Source organism: Lonchura striata, chromosome Z (genome assembly GCF_046129695.1).
Source record: "Lonchura striata isolate bLonStr1 chromosome Z, bLonStr1.mat, whole genome shotgun sequence".
In the NCBI taxonomy this organism is placed as follows: domain Eukaryota; kingdom Metazoa; phylum Chordata; class Aves; order Passeriformes; family Estrildidae; genus Lonchura; species Lonchura striata.
The window spans coordinates 46150268-46172206 of record NC_134642.1 but is presented as its reverse complement, the minus strand read 5'-3'; the positions used below and the strand labels follow the sequence as shown (position 1 = coordinate 46172206).

The 21939-nt window shown below is 39.5% G+C and overlaps 1 protein-coding gene across 4 annotated transcripts in view; it reads right to left on the bottom strand.

Moving 5' to 3' along the window:
- Positions 1-2762: 2762 nt before the first annotated feature.
- SETBP1 (SET binding protein 1) overlaps positions 2763-21939 on the bottom strand; it is a 267683-nt gene continuing 248506 nt past the window's right edge. For all 4 annotated transcript variants that reach the window (XM_077790259.1, XM_077790257.1, XM_077790258.1 and 1 more), the window contains 2 exons: positions 13516-13683; positions 2763-8427 (listed from right to left, as the gene is read on the bottom strand). In XM_077790259.1, coding sequence (XP_077646385.1) covers positions 7871-8427; positions 13516-13683 — 725 coding nt within the window. In that variant the 3' untranslated portion in view covers positions 2763-7870. The remainder of the gene's footprint in view (positions 8428-13515; positions 13684-21939) is intronic.

Genomic DNA, 21939 nt, shown 5'->3' with positions numbered 1-21939 from the left:
CCCCTCAAGGTCACTGGAACAATTTTCCCACTCTGCCTGTAACAGTAGCATTGTTCTAAAATTATATGCATGCATTTTGTTACAGAACACCAAATAATGCTGTCATGCACTCACACAACTTGCACACAAACTGCCAGCAGCTCCACCAACCAAACTTTTCTTGACACAAAATAAATTTAACATAGGAGATAGCTCAGGAGCCTGGTGGGAAATGGTACCATGAGATTGAGTGGGGTGAAGGTTGAGGTTTGTCTCTGCCAGAGGAAGACGAATTTCCACCTTGGAAAGGTATCTTATCCCAGGTCACACATTCTTCACTACCAAAAGTGAATTAAGATCATATGTTGTCCCAAGGGGCATCATCTCATCCATACCTTGGGGGCAGAGTGTGAAATTCCCTTATAAATTCCTATAATATGGAGGATGGCCAAAGAAGATTTGAGCAGATCTCCACAACTTTTATGAGCAAAGGATGCTCAGAAGAAAGAGGACAACAATCAGAAAAAAAACAGCACTATTCCTCCATCACATTTGATGTTTTCATTATTTACAATCTCAGGGCAAGATTAATAATGAAAGTATTCTAATTTGGAAAACATTGAACTCTTGCGAACTGAGACAAGATAACAATCTCTTACTGAATAAGTAAGGTTGGAAGGGACCACTGGAGGACATCTGGTCCAAACCTCTTCCCAAGCAGGATTCCCTAGAGAGTTCTACTCAGGATTGTCCCCAGGGAAGACAACTCCAATATTATTAAACAAAAAGTGTCTAAAAAAAGTTACACCTCTACCAGAGCTCGTGAATTTCCTATACTTTGTTTCTAAGACTTCCTAAGGTTTTTTTCATAGATGCTGTAATCCACAGGAGCAGAGCTGGAGAAGTTATAGATGAAACAGTGACAGAGGGATCCTAGAAAATTTGACCCTTTGACAGCAGTCTGGGGTGATGCCCAGAGGATCCTGCCTGCCCAGGAGACTAGGGAGGAGTCTGGTCTTCTGGCACTGCATGGTGCCAGCCTGGTGGAAAAAAAAGAGCACAGAGGCAAGAAAGGGTGGACATCTCACAGGTGAGGTACCTGATGCCCTGGCTTCATCCAGACACAGAAACCAAACACGCCCAGCTTTGCTCCCCAGTGCCTTGCTACCCCATGGCTGTGAGGTGGCATCACCAAAGTACAGCAGAGTTGTGCTGATGGGAAGTAAACCTCAAGAAAGAGCAGGCAGGAGAGGAGACTAGTCCTGAGATACTGCAGCAGCAAACACAAATCTTGACAGCTCACAGAGGCTTAAGGAGCTTTACCACAGGCCTTTTACTAAAACTTGATTAGAGTTGGAGACCAGTAGCTTATACATCACAATTTCTGATAAAAAACTGAGCAGAAATGTCAGCACTTTTGAAAGCTGTCAAAAGCTGGTACTATGGATGTCTCAAATAAGAGTGAGAAGGAAAAGCAAATAAGCTCTGTTGTAGTTGAGATCTTTGGAACAGACCTACTACAGTAAAATGAAGCAACAGCTGTCAAAACAGCTGCCAGAGGGATTGTCTTTGCAGTTGGACGAGTTGGTTCTACCAAGGCAGTTCACCCCACTAAGCTCCAGAACAGAAGAATGAGAGAGGACACTAAGTTATGTATCATGCCTGGACATCACTGACTTCTCCAGGAGGGAAGATTTAATTTCCACAAGGTTGCTAAGCCACTGGTGAAGGTGGTGAACTCTTTCTTGGGAGGAAAAAGATGAAAACTGGCATTGCTGTGGAGGAGCTCATGGATGTTGAGGCTGACTGCCTGCAATGGCAGCAAGACTGCTCTCAGCAGCAACTTGGAAAGGAAACTTGAAACCATGCAACAAGCTGTGGCCTGTGCCATTGTCACAGCGTGAGGCTCCACTGAATGGAAAATACCCCTTGGCCTACAGCCCTTCCTCTCCGATGCTTAGTGAGGAGAGAGTTGGCTCTCGTCACCCCGTTGTCGACAGCCCAGTCCCTGGGACTGCCTTCCCTGCAGGGATCTGGAGCGGGATGCTCCATCTGCTTCTGGAGCGGAAATCCCATCTGGGGGGCAAGTTCTACCCTACTGGTACCTGAGGACACAATTTGGACCAAAGATGTTTCTGTCCATTTAGTGATAGGCACAGCACTAAAGCCCCTTTCTGCCTGTGGGGCCCATGGCACAGTTCACTTTTAACTTTTAAAGATATTATAGGAAAAATATAAAAAAAATATGAAAGAAAATAAAAGAAAGAAAGAAAGAAAGAAAGAAAGAAAGAAAGAAAGAAAGAAAGAAAGAAAGAAAGAAAGAAAGAAAGAAAGAGAGAAAGAAAGAAAGAAAGAAAGAAAGAAAGAAAGAAAGAAAGAAAGAAAGAGAAAGAAAGAAAGAAAGAAAGAAAGAAAGAGAAAGAAAGAAAGAAAGAAAGAAAGAAAGAAAGAAAGAAAGAAAGAAAGAAAGAAAGAAAGAGAAAGAAAGAAAGAAAGAAAGAAAGAAAGAAAGAGAAAGAAAGAAAGAAAGAAAGAAAGAGAAAGAAAGAAAGAAAGAAAGAGAGAAAGAAAAAGAAAGAGAGAAAGAAAGAAATAAAAGAAATAAAAGAAAGAAAAGAAAGAAAGAAAATAAAAAAGAACAGAACCAAAACATGTTTTTATCCATTTATCCACAAGCCATAAAGATGGCTTGTGAATGCATGGTATTAGTATCCCAAAAGCTATTAAACTCCCTAGTGATGGGAAACAGATGGAAAATAAGACAAAAGAATTCACAACTCATGTTAGACTGAATTGGATTCCTTTAATTTCACACAATGAATAACATATGAATAGGATTAACTTTTTTTTTCCTTTTTTTTTTTTTTTTTTTTTAGTTAAGTGCTCTATACTGTGCTAACCTGATTTGGTAGCAAAAAGACTGAGCTTTGTTTTAGAAAAAAATGTTTAAAAACCAACATCTAAGATCATGAAGGAGCATGACATTAAAGCATGCCAGATGTATCTAAGCCTCAAAGAACATCAAGTCCATATCCATTTTTAAATGTACAAAAATGCTTCATGAATAAAAACTGTTACAAAAAGAACATTTCAAACAATGTACAAGTTTTTTTCTTGCCTCTATATTCAATAAAATACAAATACATTTTTTTGCTCTAAAATATGTTTACATACAATCAAAGTAGAACATGCAAATTACACTTTAAAAAAGGCTTTTAAAAACCACTTATGAATACAAACTAAAAATTAGCCAGCACGACTTATAGAACAATCTTGTGCCCCATTCGTTTGATTTTTTAATTTTTTTGAAATACAGTATATACATATTTAACACTTCATGTGCATTTATTATTTAAGAAATAGCTTAAAAAATAAAGAAAAAGAAAAGTAAAACAAACCAACATGGGATTGAACTGCATCCCCATGTTGTCCAATTGGCAGCTCATGTTTTTATATTTTTTTCTTTTTCTTTTTTTTCTATGTAGTGTTTTACGCAACCTAGGCAGGCATCTTAAGGAGATCTCCAATATGTGTTTTCTGTTGAAATGTGCTTCTAATTATCTCAGAACTGCTGCACCCCAGTTTTTGGATGATATGGAAAGAAGAGGCACTACAAGGGCAAGATGTTTATTATTTCAATTCAGAAAACCATCCTAATTTTGTTTTTTAGATTTTTTTTCCCTTTTGTTTTGTTTTGTTTTGTTTCCCTTTTCCCTGTATTATTTTGGTTGTTCTTTAAACTCTTCAGGATGTTCCTTAGATGTGCTTAAGTGCAGTCCTGAATCAAGGCCTGTGAAAATAAGGGTTAGGGAAATCCTTGTGTTTGGAACAGTGATTTCTGTTTATTTGGTGTATTTACTGTAGTGCTCAGAAGTCCTTGTGATGAACAGGCACCCCATTGCACCAGATGCTACCCAAATATTCACAATTGGAATATTCCATCTTCCACAACATTTCTGCCAAATGGGCGAATGCTGTAGGATACTTGGGTAGTTGACAACTATTTTCACCTCTTTTAAATTTATTTTTTCCATTTTTTTATAATCCAGAAACATTCAAGGTGCTTCAGAGAAAATTTAATATTGAAGGGCTCAAGAAACTGGCAGCATGAAGATCTTGGAGACACAAGTGGTAATGTTTTTTTTTGTGGTTTTTTTTTTTTTTTTTTTTTTTTTTGGTTTTTTTTTCCCTCTCTCCCTGAATATTTATCCCCATTTATGGTTTTACACTGGATTGAGGAATAAAAGACCCACAGAGTGGATGCAAACCCGTGGCCTTATTTCATATGGCTCAGAGCCATGTGATACTGTTTTGTGTTTTTATTGAAGCATGCTCAGATGTGTGCTAATCTGTGACACAGTGGAGGTGTTTGAAAGGTCTTTTTTTGGTCTTAGTAAGCAAAAGGGCTTTCACCCCAGTTTTATACAGTATTTGGAAATGTGTGGAGAGAATCTAGAGAGTTCCTCAGTAAATCTTCCTTGTGGTAAGGGAAAAAAAATCAAAAAGTTCATTACTGGAATATTGTTGGGTAATAAATGGCAGGAGTGGGATTTTAGCCTTAAGCCCTAAAACTAAATCCTTTATGATCTGCATGTAGTACATCGCCTTAAAATATTATTCTGTCAGCAACTTGCTTATCATCTTTATAGACTATGCAACATGCAGAACACAAATTCTGAGTGCCCTCTAACAATATTTTCAGTCTGCTTTTTATGATACTAACAAGCTACTCTCCCTGTCAGCCCAGGGCCAGCTGCATGAGGGTGTTGTGGGGACAAACAGCCAAAGCTGAACCACAGCACCATGCTCCACCAGCACTTTCTTGTCATGAAAACACAAACCTTGATCTTCTGGATAGACCCCATCCCATGCTGAGAGCTTTTAGCTACCAAGTCCTGAACTTAGTTTCTCTAGGACAAATAGGACCTCTTCATGGTTTTCTCAGTGAAGGGCCTGTGGGATTGTTCCCTCCATGTGGATGCTCTCCTTAAACACTGTGCTTGTGCCTCTAGCAGCCTTTTGGATAGCACTTTTTGCAAGGATAAGAGCATTCTTTTCCCAAATCTCAGGAGCGTGAGAGGCAGCAGCCACTCAATTATCCTTCCTTAGGGCAGTTTTATCCCAGTGTGTCCAGAAAGGTCCAGCCCAAATCCAGCCCTTGTGAGCACTCTGACCCTATTGAAGACACGATGGGTGTTCAATGACAGAATTTATTGCCTTCAGAACTTTTTTTCACTCACTACACATTGAAATATCCCTCAATGCTAGGAGGGACATCACTGGAGATAAAACTAAGGATAAATTGTTGTCTGACTTAATTTCAGCTATCTGGAATACCAAATTTATGATTTTTTTCTGTCATTTTAAGTGATTGTTACCTACTTTCAAGCCCAAAGGAGATTGGGAATATAATATTTATAAATTAATTAAACCTCAATCCAATGCTTTTTAAGGAAGAAGAGAGGAGTTCAATGAGGTTTAGGTTTTTCTTTTCTGCAGGCCTACAACTTCAGTCAATAACACTGCTAATTCAAGAGAGCTGAAAAGCAAAATTGGTTTTAACAGAACGAGCAAACAGCCAATTTATTTCTAAGCTGCATTAATTGGAAAACAAAAAGCACAAATAGGTATGATGAATGATGCAAAACAAATTGGAAACAAAATTCTGCGATCCCTCTTATCAGCTTTAAGGAGTTAGGACCTCAAAATTTGTTCCAGTCTTAAAAAATAAGAAAAAATACATCCCCTCTTCCAGCTCCCCGACGCAATCCTATCCCCATATGCGTTCAGTTTTAATAAGCTAAGGTGCTATCACAGAAGAAAAATCAGTCTCTAAAAAACAACGAGTTGTATGTTTACAGTGTTCCTCTAACACCATAGTCTTGATATGATTTTTGTAAATAAATAACAGAATAGAAACACAATATTTTTTTGTGGGGACATTTTGTTAGGTTTGTTGTTTTGGTTTTTTTTGGTGGGGTTTTCTTGTGGTTCTTTTTTTTTTTTTTTTTAGTGTCGTGCTATATGAAGCTTCCTTGGCAATAAACCAATTCAAGATTTCTCGAAAAAGGGAATAGCATTTGGCTTGTCAACCATTAAGTAATTCCAATCCCCCCTCCCTTGGTTGAATCTTCCCTCCCTGTTCCCATTTTAATATCCATCTTGCCATGCTAGGTGTTAAGTGCACCGCAGGATTTAAAAAGAAAGGAAATAAAATTGGAAGTACCTATTTCAAATTTCAACAATTTACTTTCTTTTTTAAAAGCATTGACACTGCAATGGAACAGCTTTTTGTTCAGTCTTTTCTTTTTTAGCAAAACATTCTAATTGGGCTGTGGATATGGAGCTTGGGTATTTTACCAAAGTTTAATCAATGGCTAATGGACAACTCGAATGAGAAATGTACATTTTGAACTGACCATTTAAAGAGACGATTTGTCACACACAGTTTGCATCCATGCAGACTGAGAGCTTTATAATTACATTATGTACAAAAAAAATTTATTTTTTAGTTTATTAAGGCAACCACAACTTGGAGAACATGTCCAAAGTGGCATTAATACAATTGCAGTGGTGATACCCTTTGAACATTTTTATTTCTATTTTCAGATAAGAACACTTATTCCTTTTCTTTTTTTTTTTTTTCAGAAATAATTGCCAAGAAAGGATCTATTATCCATAGGGTTTGTTCTATAGTTTTAAAAAACAATCTATTTTACCTATTTTCTTTAAAAGATAATATCAAGGCATTGCTACCCAAAGCAAATTATTAATATTCTGGTTTTCCCCTTAATTTCACTGGGAATTGCAGATGGTAAAAACTTGGTAGATTTGGGTCCTGATTTTTATTCTATTGTTTTCCTGTCCTATTTTTTTTCCTTTTACACTTTTATATTCTTTTTTTTGGTGACTTTTTTCCATGTTTACTATAACTATTCCCCAGAAGTGTCTTGCTGTTCTCTTCTCATAAATACTGAGCATCAAAACAACTTGGCTGATGGATGACCCCTTTTTCACATGCCATTGCCAAGTTGCTTCATATAAACGTGCTATTGTAACCGAATATCTGTGTATACCTTATTTTAAATGCTGTAATATTCCATTGTTTCTTGGGATAGCACTCGGAATGAATGTGCACACGTGTAAGGCTCTAATTTTCTATTGCCTATATTGCAGCTAGTTGTAACTAGGCAAGTAAATGAGAAAGAAATATATAGTTCTAGCAGGAGCCAGGCATTTTGGCTTATGCTGTCCCAAAGCCTGGTAGGTATATAAAACTTGAAAAAAAAATCAAATAGGTTATAACCAATATCACAGTTGAGAAAATTACATTATTTTTTGTTGGGTTTTTTTTCCTTCTTTGTTTCTTTCTTTGTTTCTTTGTTTCTTTTTTTTTTTTTTTCTTTTTCCTTTTTTTTTTTCTTTTTTACAGTGATTTATACTATGGTAAAGTTACTCTTAGTTTCACCTGGCCCACCAAACAGAATCAGAGTCGAGCATGCACCCTTAGTGACAACATTCAGCTATCTGTGAGGATGACTTTCAGCCTCTGGGTACGGTATGAGAACAGCAATGCTGAGATTCAGATTAGTTTTGGAAACTTGGCAGAGTTCATGCTTTTTCCAACTTTGACACACATCCTCCTCCCCTGTATCCCCCACTTTTCCCGTGCCTTTTCCCCCTCTATCCTTGGGGGGGGGGCTTGGGTCAAAGCGATGAAGAGGAAAGATGCGTGCCCCAGCTGGCACACCTCTCTGCAATGAGTTCTGGCTGCTGAAGGGACAGGTCAGTCTGGTGCTGCCAAAGGGGTGAGGCGGACTGTGCACCTCCTGTCCCCCAGTCCTGGCGTGCTCCACTGTGGGCACCCAACATCTGATGAGGTGCACTGGCCTTAGGGAAGGCCTTCGCTTTCGCTCCCTCTGCCTTTCCGGTGCCGCTTCACTTTCACGTCCTCCTCTTCCTCCTGCGGGGACTTGTTTTTCCTTTTTCCAACCCGGGGTGCCCGGGGTAAAGGGAGAGGGAGTGGAGGGGGTGGAGGAGGCAGAGGAGACGGCAGCGGTGGCGTCTCTCGAGCCATGTGTATGACAGCCTCGATGGTGGCCATGATTGTATCTTGAGTGGCTGCTTGCTCCAGTATTAACGGGTTGAGTGTTGGTCTCTGACCTCTTTTGCTTGGAAGGTCAACGCATTTTTCCAGAACGGGCATTTGGTCTCTGGAGTCTTCGTCAAAAGAAAGGGGTTGCTTCCGAGGGCGCCCCCTCCTCTTCTTCACGAAGTTATTGCCTGTCTTTGATTGTCTCTGCAGCCGCTTGGCTTTCAGGATCTTGTTCACATGATCCAGGTTCTTCTTTGTGGACAGGATCTTGGTGTAGTTACACATCTTGCGCACCTCGCACTGGATTGCTTCAATTTCACGGCGCTTGAATCTTTTCTTCAGTGGTGAGCTGGCTGTTGGGAGACAAGGAGAGAAACAGGGGTGGGTCAAACAACAGATTGGAAACTCTTCTTTTACCCCTTCTAGCATCAAGAAGAGCAGATGAAAGTACAACTTTCATATAAGTAGTCTTCACAGATTTCTCTCTGCCTGTTCCCTCTTCTAAAGTAACAAAGCTTTTGCTATAGCAATGTTTTAGCGTGACTTTTCTTCACTCTCATTTTTCAACTTTTAATAGGAGAGAAGGAAACTTAGCATAGCTTTCATATTGGTCCAAATTAAATATTAGACCTTCTATACCCCAAAGATATAATCCTGATATCTTCAATTCAGCCTTTAATTCTCGTCATGAATGCCAGTTAGTATGAAAAGCGTTTGTTGCTGAAACTAGTAGGCAGAGACAAGATGTGTAGGTCACTTCATCTGTGGCAAATTCATTACCCCTGCCTGGGTTTCTGTACTATCATCTCTTCAGATACTAGTTGAAACTACTCAGCCATATAATTTACTTTAATGGCCCCCAAAGTAAGCTTACTCCTGGTTCAGATCACTTTAGATCTGAATGAAGTCCAAAGTAGTTAAGTTTCTTGCCAAGGTCATGTTGTGAGTCATTGTCAGAGCTGGGAAGAGTACCCAGAATTTCTTGGCTCCTTGTCCTTTGCTTAGGACACGAGACCTTTCTTGTTTTGCCTAAATTGTCTCATTGTCCTTTCCTGAACATGGCATCTGTTCAGAGTTCAGGATTTGCACACAGATTAGAAGTAACTACCCCTTTGTGAGGGAAGCAGAATGTATAAATTCTGCTATTGCAATAACTGCTGCTCCCTTTCACTTCTAACATATCTGTTCTGCGCTGCTGGGAAAGAAATGATGGAACTCTAAGTTTCTTTTTTGGTAAAGAATAAAACATTCCACTAAATTAACCTTAGCCCACATCTACTTGCAAACTTAATTTACACCTGACTGTCAAGCAGTCATTTGCGTTTGAAATCCTTGAAGTTTCCCCAAGAAAGCAAGGTTTTGAGAAAGGTTCATTTGGAGGTTATCTCTGCCTTCATGGCTAACAGGCTAATCTTCCAGCAGTAGTTTAAATAAAGTTGCTATTGTAGCATTTTCTGTAGATAACCAGGAGCTGTCAAGTTGTAGACTCTCCTTTTACTCTCTATGGGCTGTGACAGATTCAGCATATAAACCTCATTCACTGGCCTCCCCTCTTGGAGAACATAAATTATTGGCTCTTATACCACCATGTTTCTTGGATTCAGCGAAGAGCTTGCATAAACAAAACCAAGTTACAATGTAAGAAGTAGGAGTGAGTCATAAACAAAACATAGACATATGCTCTCTTATAAATAAAGACCTGGGATGGCCAACTTCCCAAAGTCTGGTTTTCATTAATTACAAAACAAAATACATTTTCCATATGTAACTCACTCCCCACACCAAAAAGGAAAATAAAACCCGTTTGCAGTTTGTGGTTCACAAAGGACAAAAGAAAAGAGGAATGTAGTCATTTTGGTACCAAAGGAAAAGAGAAAGGAAATTAAACATCCAAGTTGCTCAGGAGAAGCTAATTAGTTGCACAAAATTCCTCCCAAGTAGGTCACCCCTAAAAACTGTGGATTCAAGATCCCTAAAGGCAAGTGGCAGCAAGCTATTTCCCAGAAATTTGATCAAAAAAGGTTAAGTCCCTGTCACAGAAAATGATTATTCTCATTTGTTCTCACTGGTGATTGACATAAGTACTCCCAACAACTTCAGCTTTAAGCATTCAAATTCTTTGAGTCCCAGCCATATCCTGAGAGTAGCTTCAGCTCAGAAAACCTGAAAACACTTGGCACACTCTTCAAATTTACTGTCTACCTTTTGCCTTTTATGTCTATTGTCAGGGCACATGTTCAAATCCTATATTTTTTTTTAATTCCAATATTTGAGGTTCTTCTTTTTTTTTTTTTTTTCTGAAAGTAAAGCTGAAAATTTTTAGTTGGTGATTAACAATGGAAAACTGAGCAAAAATACAGAAAAGCTTGCAAGGTGTCATGATGATACCAGGAGATTTGGCTTTACTCTCAATTTTCATTGGAGAGAAAGTAAGCCAAGGAACTGGGGAAAAAAATGGAAATAAAGCATTAGCCAAGTCCCTTCAAAGACATGTCTTTACTGAGATTTATGTGTAGCCAGTTGTTTCTGCAGACTGGTGTTAGCACCTGAAGGTGGTCACTGGAGACCGAGTTTGTACAGTTGGTAGAGGACAGCCTCAGCTTCTAAACTCTAAAATGGGAACTCAGTGCAATTCAAGATGACCTTGTTTTGATGTCCTGATACTGGATAAGAACAACACACAGCTCCTGTCCATCCTGAACCCTCTTAGGCACTCAAGATGTCACTCAGGTTGACAGTCCTGAGTGGAGCCTGATTCTGAATAGACACTGCACGAGTGGAGCAAAGGCTGGCACCTGCCTTCGGCCAAACTGCCCAATTCCCCAAAATTAACTGATATGCAGGCGATTATGGGTAGGCTTCTGCTCCTGCATGTAGATGGATGCTCTGAACACCACTTTCAGTGTCTTCCTTCATGTTTAGATACTTTTTTTTGCCCTTATACAATTTGGCAAGCTCACAAGTCTGTTCCCATTTGTGCTGAAACACATCTTCACATTTAGGAAAAAAAACCTTCTGTGCTGTTCTGTGCTGGCTTACTGCACTAATTTTTCCTTTGAAAATGCTTTGGGGTGTTTATGGCTTTCTCAGGGAGCTTGTTAGAAGTTACTAGTAATTCTTTTTGTTCCTAGCAAGCCTCTGAACTTACAGGCTGTAGAAATCATTTCAGTTGTTACATAGTCTGCCAGAATGCATGTACTGGATAAGTACATATGCTTTCAGATCAGGCTTTTAAAATTAGATATTAGGAAACCCAGCATTATTTTGATTATTGAATGTCAGGGACATCTGATTCTACATTTGGTGTAGGAAGACTATGCAGAAATAGTCTGATGGGCCTGCAGGGGGAAGATTTGATGAGGTGTGCCTATGATAAAATATCAGGGATATCTGCCAAAGTAAACTAGTATTGAAGTGAGAGCCATTAGGTGTTATCAATTCATCTGGAAGCTCTTGGTGAACAATCTTTGATATAAAATATTTTCCTATATTGCCACATGATATACTTCTCTGCTGAAAGCCAAAGCTAAGTATTAATCTTTTCCATTTTATACAGACAGACCCTGCCCAACCCTGGACCCAAGCTGGTCTGTGTTATCTTAGTTTTTTGGAATTTTTTCTGGTCTGCCTCCACAAAAACAAAATCCACCCCAAAATGAAGAGAAAATAGAAATGCATGATGCAGCACAAGTTTTTATACTTTTGCTTCATCCTTTCCCCACTCTCCAAACAACCCCACCTATCTGCCTCAAAACAAGCAAGAACCAATGTTAGCCTTAAACCACAGCATTACACATTTCAAATAAGTCACATGTAGGTCTAGTGTTTCTCCCCTCCCCAGGGTCCACAGGTGCAGTGAGGCTCAGTCTCAGAAATGGCTGCAGGCCACGCTGGGAAGCCATACAGGAGTGATATGATGCTGGAAACAGCTTCTGAAGCAAAGTGAGGTATTCCTACCAAAAATATATATTGCCAAAGGAGCTGAGAGGAGGCTGAAAGACCCACTCCAGCACAGTGATGATGAACAAGGAGGTGAGCCTAGGTAGATCAGACCCTTTGAATGTTCTTCATTGGCCCCATGAGTTTATTCTGGATGGCTCTGTCGGAAGCTTTAAAGTCCTTCTTGCTGCCTGTCATTCTCCATCCCTTCAGAGCTGCCTGACGCCACTTGTAAGAACATGGCACAGAGGAGGCTGCTCAAAGCTGGGGTCAATTTCTTGGCTTGATTTGAATGGGGGAATTTTCAAAGAGCTTCCTATTAATTACAGGAAATCCATAGCACTGTCCTGTTTTCCCATTAACACAGTTTCTTTCAGTTTTCAGCTAAATTATTTCAACATCTGGGCTACAGATAAACCAACAATTTAATTAGACTTCTGCAAATGGAAAGAATGAACTATGCAGTCAAGCATACACTTTCATCTTGAAACGGATCATAAAATATTTGTGTGCTTTCCTTCTCTGCTGCTTTAAAAATCTGTTCTTGGTTTATATATAGGAAAGTTTTAAAGACTAAACAGGCAATTCTGATTTTTTAATATAAAAATTTATCTTTACAGAGTCTAATTTCCAGCATGAAACCCTTGTTTTCACAATTTATTCAGGAAGTGAGAGGGAAATAAAAATCGGTGCAGTGAAAAAGCACTTTCAGCTGAATTATTAAATATGCAATAATTCTGTAAGTCAGTGATACAAATATGTTTTTCATGAATGTGGCATCAAAAGTTTGAAAAGAATATGAAACTCCTAATTGCTGCGTGTAGGGTAATGAGCTGTGGGTTCCCCATTCCCTGGAAATTAAGACAAAACGCAAGATTAACCACTCTATCCCTGCCCAAGAAATGGTATGATGATGCCTGAATGATTTGGCTCAATTTCCAATAGTATAAAGATATAATCTTTCTGATCTGATTCAAAATAGAAGCACAAAATATAAGTTGATAGAAAAGCATGCTATCCTGACTTATTTATTCTGGTACTTTAAATCACTGCTCATTGCCACAGACAATTTTGCATTTGCAAGACAGAATATTATGCTAAAATCAATGAAGTATGCAGTAAGAAATCTCATCTGCTCCTCAGCTATTCACTGTGTTTTTGGTTTGCTCATGCTACAGGGATGGGAGCATTTAAAAGAAATGAAGAATGGGGCTGAGGAAGGAACCCAGAGTCTTGATTCAGAATGTCCTCCTAGACCCTACAGGCTGGTGCTACTTGCATCCCCATTATTGCACAAGTTGTGGTATGTGAATAGAATATATTTGATGTGCCAAGATCTACAGTCACAGTAAGAAAAGCTGGAGATGTTACAGTCTGATTATCACATTAGATATTCACATTTGCATCTTCTCCAATCAGGAAGAGAATTGGGTGAACATATTGTACGGCTCCAGAAGGAAGAAGAGGAAGACACATAGGGGGTGGAATGAAAACAGCATTACCTGCTTCAGATGTTGCTGATGATGAAGGTAGGAGAGATAATACTGGACTTGGCATTGCAACACTGTCAACAGCTGCTGGTTTCCTTCTGGTCATCACATTACAGGCAGAACTTTCCATTTTACCATGAAGTGAAGTCTGATCTGCTTTTAAGTGGGGACCTGCAATTCCTGGGGAAACAAAATTTGGATGAGTATTAGTACTGTAACATATCTGGGGATATATCTGAAAAAAAAGATAAATCAGTTGCTGTCCTTGCCACATTGATATATTTCCATATTTCCTTGTGGATGCATCTGTAATACAGTCTTGATACAAGCAAGGATCATAATTGTTACCAATTTTTGATAATTTTGCTGAAGGATGTACCATCACTGGTCTCTATAAAAATAATAAACAAACAAAACAGTCTGCATTAGTAATTTTTCTTCTTAAAAAACACACACACTCTGATACACATATAATGAAAGATATCCTTTGTGACTCTATTTAGTGGGAATGCCTATGTATCATTTCCTGTGTAGTTCATTCTCCACACATAGTTACATACTTCTCTGCTATAAACACCTGACTTAGTGGGTGTTTCATCTGAGTAAGGAGCAGGCATCAGGAACAGCCTCAATATGCAGTTCCCATCCGGAGCACGTTACATTTATTTTTCAGGAATTCCCTTCCTAATTAAATTTGCCTTGCAGCTCATCAAAGGGAAGAGAGTTAAAAAAAGAAAGAGTTGTTTGTCATATATCTTTCTACCTACAGTTTACAATGCAGAATAAATAAATGGTAAAATAATGCCAAAGAGGTTAAATATTCCAGAAAAATAAAAGCTAAGCACAGTATTTCTCAAAATTTTGTATAGCTTGTAACCATTTTGTTTACTTGTAAATATGTGAAATTTAAACTTCTAGCACAGAAATTTGCAAACCTCTCCCAGTCTCTGTGATGTTTGGCTTCAACATGATTAGGGCAGGTATTCATTTATGAGATATAATCCTTCATAAATTGCTTCTTTTTTTTTCAGATCATGAGCCTCAGATAAAATGCATCAGATTTTGGCAACTAAATTATAAATTATACAATGATTCAAAAAATCACAAAGCAGCTGAGGTTGAAAAACTTGTCTTGAGACTACCTTGGCCACTTCATCCTGCTTAAACAGGGACATCCAGAGAAGGCTGGACCTCATTTGGCCAAATGAGAATATCTCTAAGGAGGGAGAGTCCACAACCTCTCTCTACAAACTGTTCATCCCCTCAGTAAATCTACAGTGTTTGGGAATAACTTGTATTTCAGCTTGTGCCCATTTACTCTTGTTCTGTCACTGGGCAGCACTGAGAATAATCTGGCTCCATCTCCTCTAATGTTTCCCATAAAATATTTGGATATGTCGAAAAATCCCCCCAAGCCTTCTCTTCACCAGGCACAACGTCTCATCTCTCCGAGTCTTTCCTCATAAGAGAAAAAATATCCCAGATTCTTCATAATCTTTGTGGCCTCTGACTGGACTCTCATATGTCCATATTTCTCTGGCATATCAGCCATTGCTCGGAATTCTGAAATTCTCCAGATTTGTTGAGGGTATTCTCTATCCTGCCATCCTTCTCATTAATTGACATATTAAAAGTTTTAGTCTCCATATCATGGGGTGCACCGCTACTGACTGGTCTTTAAGTGGATTTTGTGACATACCCATCACAACCCTCTGAGACTAGCCAGTTTTCAGTATACATTTATTCTGCCTGTGTTTCATCATTTTGTCTATAAGAAGCTGATGTAACTCTGTGGCAGAACTCTTGCTAAAGTGAAGATAAGAAACATCAGATTGGTGAAGCATGATTTCCACTTCACAGATCTGTGATAACTACTCCTGGTCATCTTTTCCTCCTTCATATGTTTGGAAATGCTCTTCACAATTATTTACTCCATGAAATTCTAGGGATTGAGGTGAGACTGAACAACCTTGCTGCCTTCCTTGTTTTTTCTTCTTGACCTTATTGGACTGATATTTAGTCTCTTCTAGTCCTCAGAAACCTCTCCTGATCACCACAACCTTTCAAAAACAACCTGGAGTAGTCTCACAGTGAAGCCAGCGAGATTCTTCAGCCCCTTTGGGTACATCCTGCCAAATACAATGGATTTACGCATGCCCGGTTCATTTAACTGTTCCATAATCACATCTTCTCCAAGAACATCTTTTCTTTCCACACCAGTATTCTAGGCCTGGGATTCTCAAAGGCCAGTCTCACCAGTAGAGATCATGGCAAAGAGGACAATCAGTCTTCTGCTGATCTTTTTCAGCCAGGGTCCCTGTTTTATTAAGTAAGGGGCCCATATTTTCCATAGGCTATTTTTTGCTTCATGTACCTATCAAAAACATTTCTTGTTGATCTTCTGCCCTAGATTCAACTCCAGATGGACTTTGCCTTCCTAAGCCCACCCCTGTGTGCCTGAACATTGTAGATCTAGTTCCATGGGTCACTTGCTTCCATGTCTCTTTTGCTTCGTCTTTGTACCTGACATTACTCAGGAGCTTCTTGGCCAATCATGAAAAAAAAATCTCCTGACATCTTTGCTGAGTTTGATTTGCCACTCTGATCTGGTTTTGCCTGTCTCCACAACATTCCTGATCCAGGCCAGCAGCAAACCTCCTGGTACAGGTCAGTAGGTGGGAGCTTTTATCCCCTGCAGCACTGAATCCCCTCTGCCATTCCTGGCTACACCTGGATAGCTGCTCAAAGACTTCCCACAGGTGCTCTGACAGAGTCTGGGAAAGCTCCCTAAGATCATCAAGTCCCACTGTTCCCCCACCACTGCCAAGGCCACCACTAACCCATGTTCCCAAGTGCCACATCCACATGGCTTTTAAACCCCTCCAGGGGATGGGAACTCCAGCACTGCTCCTGAGAGCCTGTGTCAGAACTGGACAACCCTTTCTGTGAAGAAAGTTTTGTTAATATACAATTTAAATCTCCCCTTGCACAGCTTTCCTCTTGTTCTATCCCTTGTTGCCTGGGAGTAGAGTCAGGCCTCCACCTGGCTGCACCCTTCTGTGAGGGAATTGTAGAGAGAAGGTCCTCCCTGAGCCCCTTTTACTCCAGACAGAGCCCTCCCATCTCTCTTAGCTGCTCTTGGTGCTCCAGACTCTTTTCCCTTTTGTGTCTCTTCACTGTGCTCAACTTCTCTGTACATCAACCAAAAATTCCTTATATTTGCTCTTCGGAGTCGCTATTTGGAACAGTCCCTATGAACTTAGGTTTCTAGCATATAAAATTAGAAATATCAGCAGATCTGTGGGTTGTCTGAGAACCTATGAAAGATTCCAGCGCAGAAATGCTACAATGAGAGGAGTCTGAAAGACTCGGATACAAATGTGCCAGTTTGGGATAGGCAGCCTGATGAAACCATGACCTGATATCAACTGCTGGATTTAAGGGAGGCAGAAAGGGCAGAAATAGTCATGAGACAGTGTTACAGGTCACAGCTTGGTGGAGAGAAACAGAGCAGGCTCTGCCTATTAGAGCACACATCTTTCCAGAGCCTCAAATCTAGTACTAAGCATCTCAAAATCTATCCATTAAACTTTAATCTCTGCTTGGCTTCTCTAGTGCAAATGAGAGCAATAATATACCACTCATCTCAAAACCAGTCCTGTGAAAATAAAATTATCAACATTCATGAAACATTCATCTATTCGTACCAAGGCTTAGAAATGTGGAATAAATGAGACATGATGTCATGCACTGAATAGCAAGAGGAAAATCCAGCTCCCAAATAGCTGTTCATTAGGTGAGCTCTATACATCGAATAAAGCAGTATCCCATAGAATAAGTGAGATATTTGACTAGGTAATTACCTTTTGGAGCTCTGTGTATGTACACCTGAGGTTTCACCACTACACAGTGTTTGGGTTTGTGCCTTAACAATATTTATTCATGAGTGTAGTGGGTGCACAAGAAATGTGCACATGTGGGTGCATGTATCAATACACACACACACACGTATATGCACATACATATGGTACATAATAATGCTAACAACCTCATAAATTCAACATCTGGTTCTAATTAAACTGAAGGGCCTATATAAAGAGCCATATGAAAACATGCAGCTGTAACCTGTTGACCTCTATTGATACAAAAAGAAAAAAAGTCTGTGAAGCTGTGTTTCAACATATCAAGGGACAATCACTCATTTTTTCAGAGGTAATCCCCCACAAACCAGTTATCCTCTCAAATCTCTACCTGCACACAGTGTTTGCATTAGAGACCTTGATTTATGGATCTCCACTTCTTGGATGCAGAGGCCAACTTCCTGTTGCTGTGGTTACTTAGATCCTGGTTCAAGGTTAAACTACTCCCAAATCAAAATCAGTGGCAGGCACAGCATCTAGCAGCCAGGTTATTGACTACCCTAGGATGCTTAAAGGTCAAAGACCAAAGTGCTGCTCACTGCCTTTGGGGTGAGTCAATATTTTCAATATTTTTATTCTGTTTCTTCTGAAGAAGTAGTTGCTGCTCAATTACCACCTATCTGGGTTTAGCAAGGTCATACAAATCATTGAGGATAGTCCTCCCCCTACAGAAGAGATACAAATGTAATTAATTACTTCAAAGACTACACGGCCCAATTGTGGCTCATCACTGGTGAATCATGGGTTCAGACATCTGTCTCTGTTTTAGGAGCTTGGTTTCTTCAGCCTGTACCCTTCACCTCACTGAAAATCTCCTCTATATTGAGGAAGAAGAGTAATTTATGGGTCTGGAGCAGTCAATATGGGAGAGTCATCAGTTTTCTTTCATGGATACCAGAATGCAAACAGAGATTCAGAGGCATTGCTGGAAACACACAGAGGTGCAGCAATTTGCTGACAAATTATATTGTGATGCACACTGCTGTAGTGGAACATCTGTCCTTCAGTGGACAGACCTGCTGGTGTAGTATCATCACCTCTCATTGCACTTTTTTCTCTCAATTTGAGTGCTTTGTTCAGAAGGCCTTAGGTAAGAGAAGGCCCTAGTTCAACTCATCTAAGAATCAGGTGAAAATAAATAATTTGCAACACTAGCACAGGGATGCAAGAGTTTAAAATTCACATGCTTATTTGTTGAATCAGTCTATTTTATCCTTTGGCACTGCCTCAGAAAGAGAGAGGATTCTGTGGGGGCTGGAGCACTTTTGCCATGGAGACAGGCTGAGAAGAGATGAGAGTTGTTCACACTGAAGAAGAGAAGGCTGTAGGGAGACCATATAACCCCTTCCAGTATTTGAAGGGAGCTTTAAAAAAAACCTGAAGAGTGACTTTTTTGCACACCCAGACAGCGATAGGAGAAAGGGGAACTGATTTAAATTCCAAAAGGGGACTTTTAGATATTACAGAGAAATACTTCTCTGTGAGGGTGGTGAGGCCCTGGAACAGGTTGCCCAGAGAAGCTATTGATGCCCCTGGATCCCTGGAATTGTCCAAGATCAGGTTGGATAGGGCTTGGAGAGCCTGGGACAGTGGAAAGTATCTCTGTCTATTGCAGGGGGCTGCGACAAGATAGTATTTAAGGTCTCTTCCAATCCAAATCATTCCATGATTCTATGATACACACTCGTGGCCTGATTCAGACCTTATTTATCACCTATCTGTTAATCTTTGTGCATTTCCTCTAAATTAAGACCCATACCTTAACTCCCCTGAGTCCTACTGATAGCACAGATATCACCACATGCACATGCAAGGAGACAATGGGCAGCAAAGCAGGAAGGAAATCAATCATTATGTATATAGTGATAAAGGGCATGGGGAAAGGACAGCTTCAAAAGCAGAGGTGGACATGAAGGAGTTTATCAAGAGCCTAAACCAGTGTGGTATGATTATAAAGAAATCATCACTGTAATCATAAGTAAAAAGGTGATTCAGGAGAAGCATGATTCTAGTTCAGGGCTAACTGGCAGAAAGCTTGTAGGAGGGAAGACAATGCTGATTTGAAATTGGCCTTCCCTTAAAGATTTATAGCATTTTTCATTCACTGGCTAAGCAGCTTACGAGCTCTAACTGATATTAATGCATTAATTTTAAAGACCTGGTAATTACTGTTATTGTTATTAAGTGCTAACTTTTTGAGCAATGTGGTCCCACTGCATTCTGCTGGGCTCTGTACAAATGGATTAATTTACTCTCCTTGCTTTACTGTTAAATCATGATCACCTTGCTTATTACATTCATCTGTTTTCTCTCGTTGTCTATTTGCACAGAAAGATTCTTGGACAATGTGCACCTTTTCTTCTTTAATCTCTGTACAGAATCCAGCACAATGTGCACCCAGGCTGGAACTCAAAGTGCCAGTCCAAAAGAGATAACAAATGTTAATTTGCCATTGAAAAACAGAGAAAAGCAGCTGATAAAAATTGATCTCAGTGAAGCTTCTGCTAGGGAATATTTTTCTTTAGAGGGTTCATTGGATTGGATTTGTACTCCCCACAGATTTCTGGAAATCCACAGCTATACTTAAATTGTTTATGTGCCTGACCATTGTTATTGGAGAACTCTTACAGATGTTATTTTTTTCTTCCCAGTGCCTTTGCACAATGAAGCTATGCAGTGCAGCTGTACAGGAATGCACGTCTAAACATGCAGTTAGAGTATTTGCATTTTGATAACTCCTCCGTTTGGAATAAAGAACCAGAAGAAACCTCATATCTTGGTGAATCTTTTCTTAAGGCTGGTTGTAAATAAACCAGTCAAAAGTTTGGCATTGCATCATATTCCAGAAGGGAGAACTGAATTACTATATGATAAATGTAGTTAAGGAAAGTAATTATTCTTCTTAAAGTAATATTATTAACTTTCTAACTTATGGAAGTAATTTCCCTGGGTCCTATTTTATGTGTATTATCATTTAAAATAACAGTACATTCAATGTAAAGCACTGCTTTATGACTTTGTCCTTTTATCTTCCTCCCTTTTCCATCACATTAAAAACTTCAAATTCCACCTTTTCTAAGAAGGATTTTCTATTTTGCAGAATGTGTCCCCCTGAATAAAACCGAGTGACTGTGAAATAATAATACAAAAAAATTGCTCCCATTGCCAACAGGCAAAAATTTAAGAGATGAAGTCTGCTTTATTTCATTCTAGCTATTTTCCTACTTTTTTTTTTTTTTTAATCAGAATAGCTTTGGAGAAAGAAAGAGGGAGACTGAGAAAGCTATCATTAGATGGATCTTCTGATCTTTATCTCCAGTAGCACAGTCAGAAGAGCTAATACTATGATGATGGCTTTGAAATCTCTTAGGAATTGAATAAAAAGAAGTGATAGTGATGAACTCCCAGCTAATAAACACAGAGTGCTTATTTCTGCAGAATGATCAATTTCCAGATGTCCTGAGGCTTGTCTGATACAGTTGATTTACTCATTCTCCCTCACTTCACTAATAAAGCTCAAGTCCTACATCAGATTAGAGAAGAGCTGGATTTTTTAAAGAGGCAGGAGGAGGGCTGGCATCATGGCATACAAATGCTAGGAGACACACTAATCTCTTCTGCCTCCTTCTGTAAACACCAAGCTGTCTTAAACAGCTGCCTTCCTCTGCTGGAATCATACACTTTATCCATTTTGTGTTAGTACAGCAATGCAGACAATTAATTTGTTATCTTGTTAGTGGAAATTTAATGCAATGATCTAAAAGAACTCTTACATATTGTGATAAACTTTAGTTCCTCCAGGGCACTTCTCCTCCATAGAACTCATTTCACATCTCATCCATTATGTAAATGAGATGTGGAAATAGTTCAGTTCCCTTAATATATTTGTACACTGATGGATTGCACAAAGTCAGCCCTACTGAAACCAATGAGGTTAAATGCATCTTGCCATTCCTTTCTACTTGGGTGAATCTCTGTGTCTGAGTTTAAGAAATGCAGTATGAGTCTTCCTCTTCACTTCATGAAGATAATTGTGTTTCCTGACAGGGAGCACAGTGGCAACTGCTGCAATACCTGAAGCTTGGCAAGGCATCTCTTCAGCAAGCAGAGCAACTACTGTGGCTCTGTGCTAATGTGGGATGCTCTAGGGAGGCTTCAGATCCTCTTACAGTTTGGGAACAAGGGTCCCAGGGCCACGTGGAGCTGCATGTGATGACATACAGTATTTGATGACTACATAGTTGTCAGCAGTATCAGTGAAAGGATTAAACCCCAGGAGAACAGGGGAAGAAAGCATTATTTCTCTGATCATCAGGACAAGACTCAATTTCTCAGGCAGAAAATATAAGTAAGGATTTCTTCGCAATATCTAAGCTTACCCTGCACTTTCAGTGTGAGGCCATTCCACCCTTGTGTTGTCACTACAGACCCTTCCAAAATTCTTCTCCATCTCTCTTAGAGCTGCTTTAGGTACTGGAAGGACCACTAAGGTATTCCTAGATCCTTCTCTTCTCCA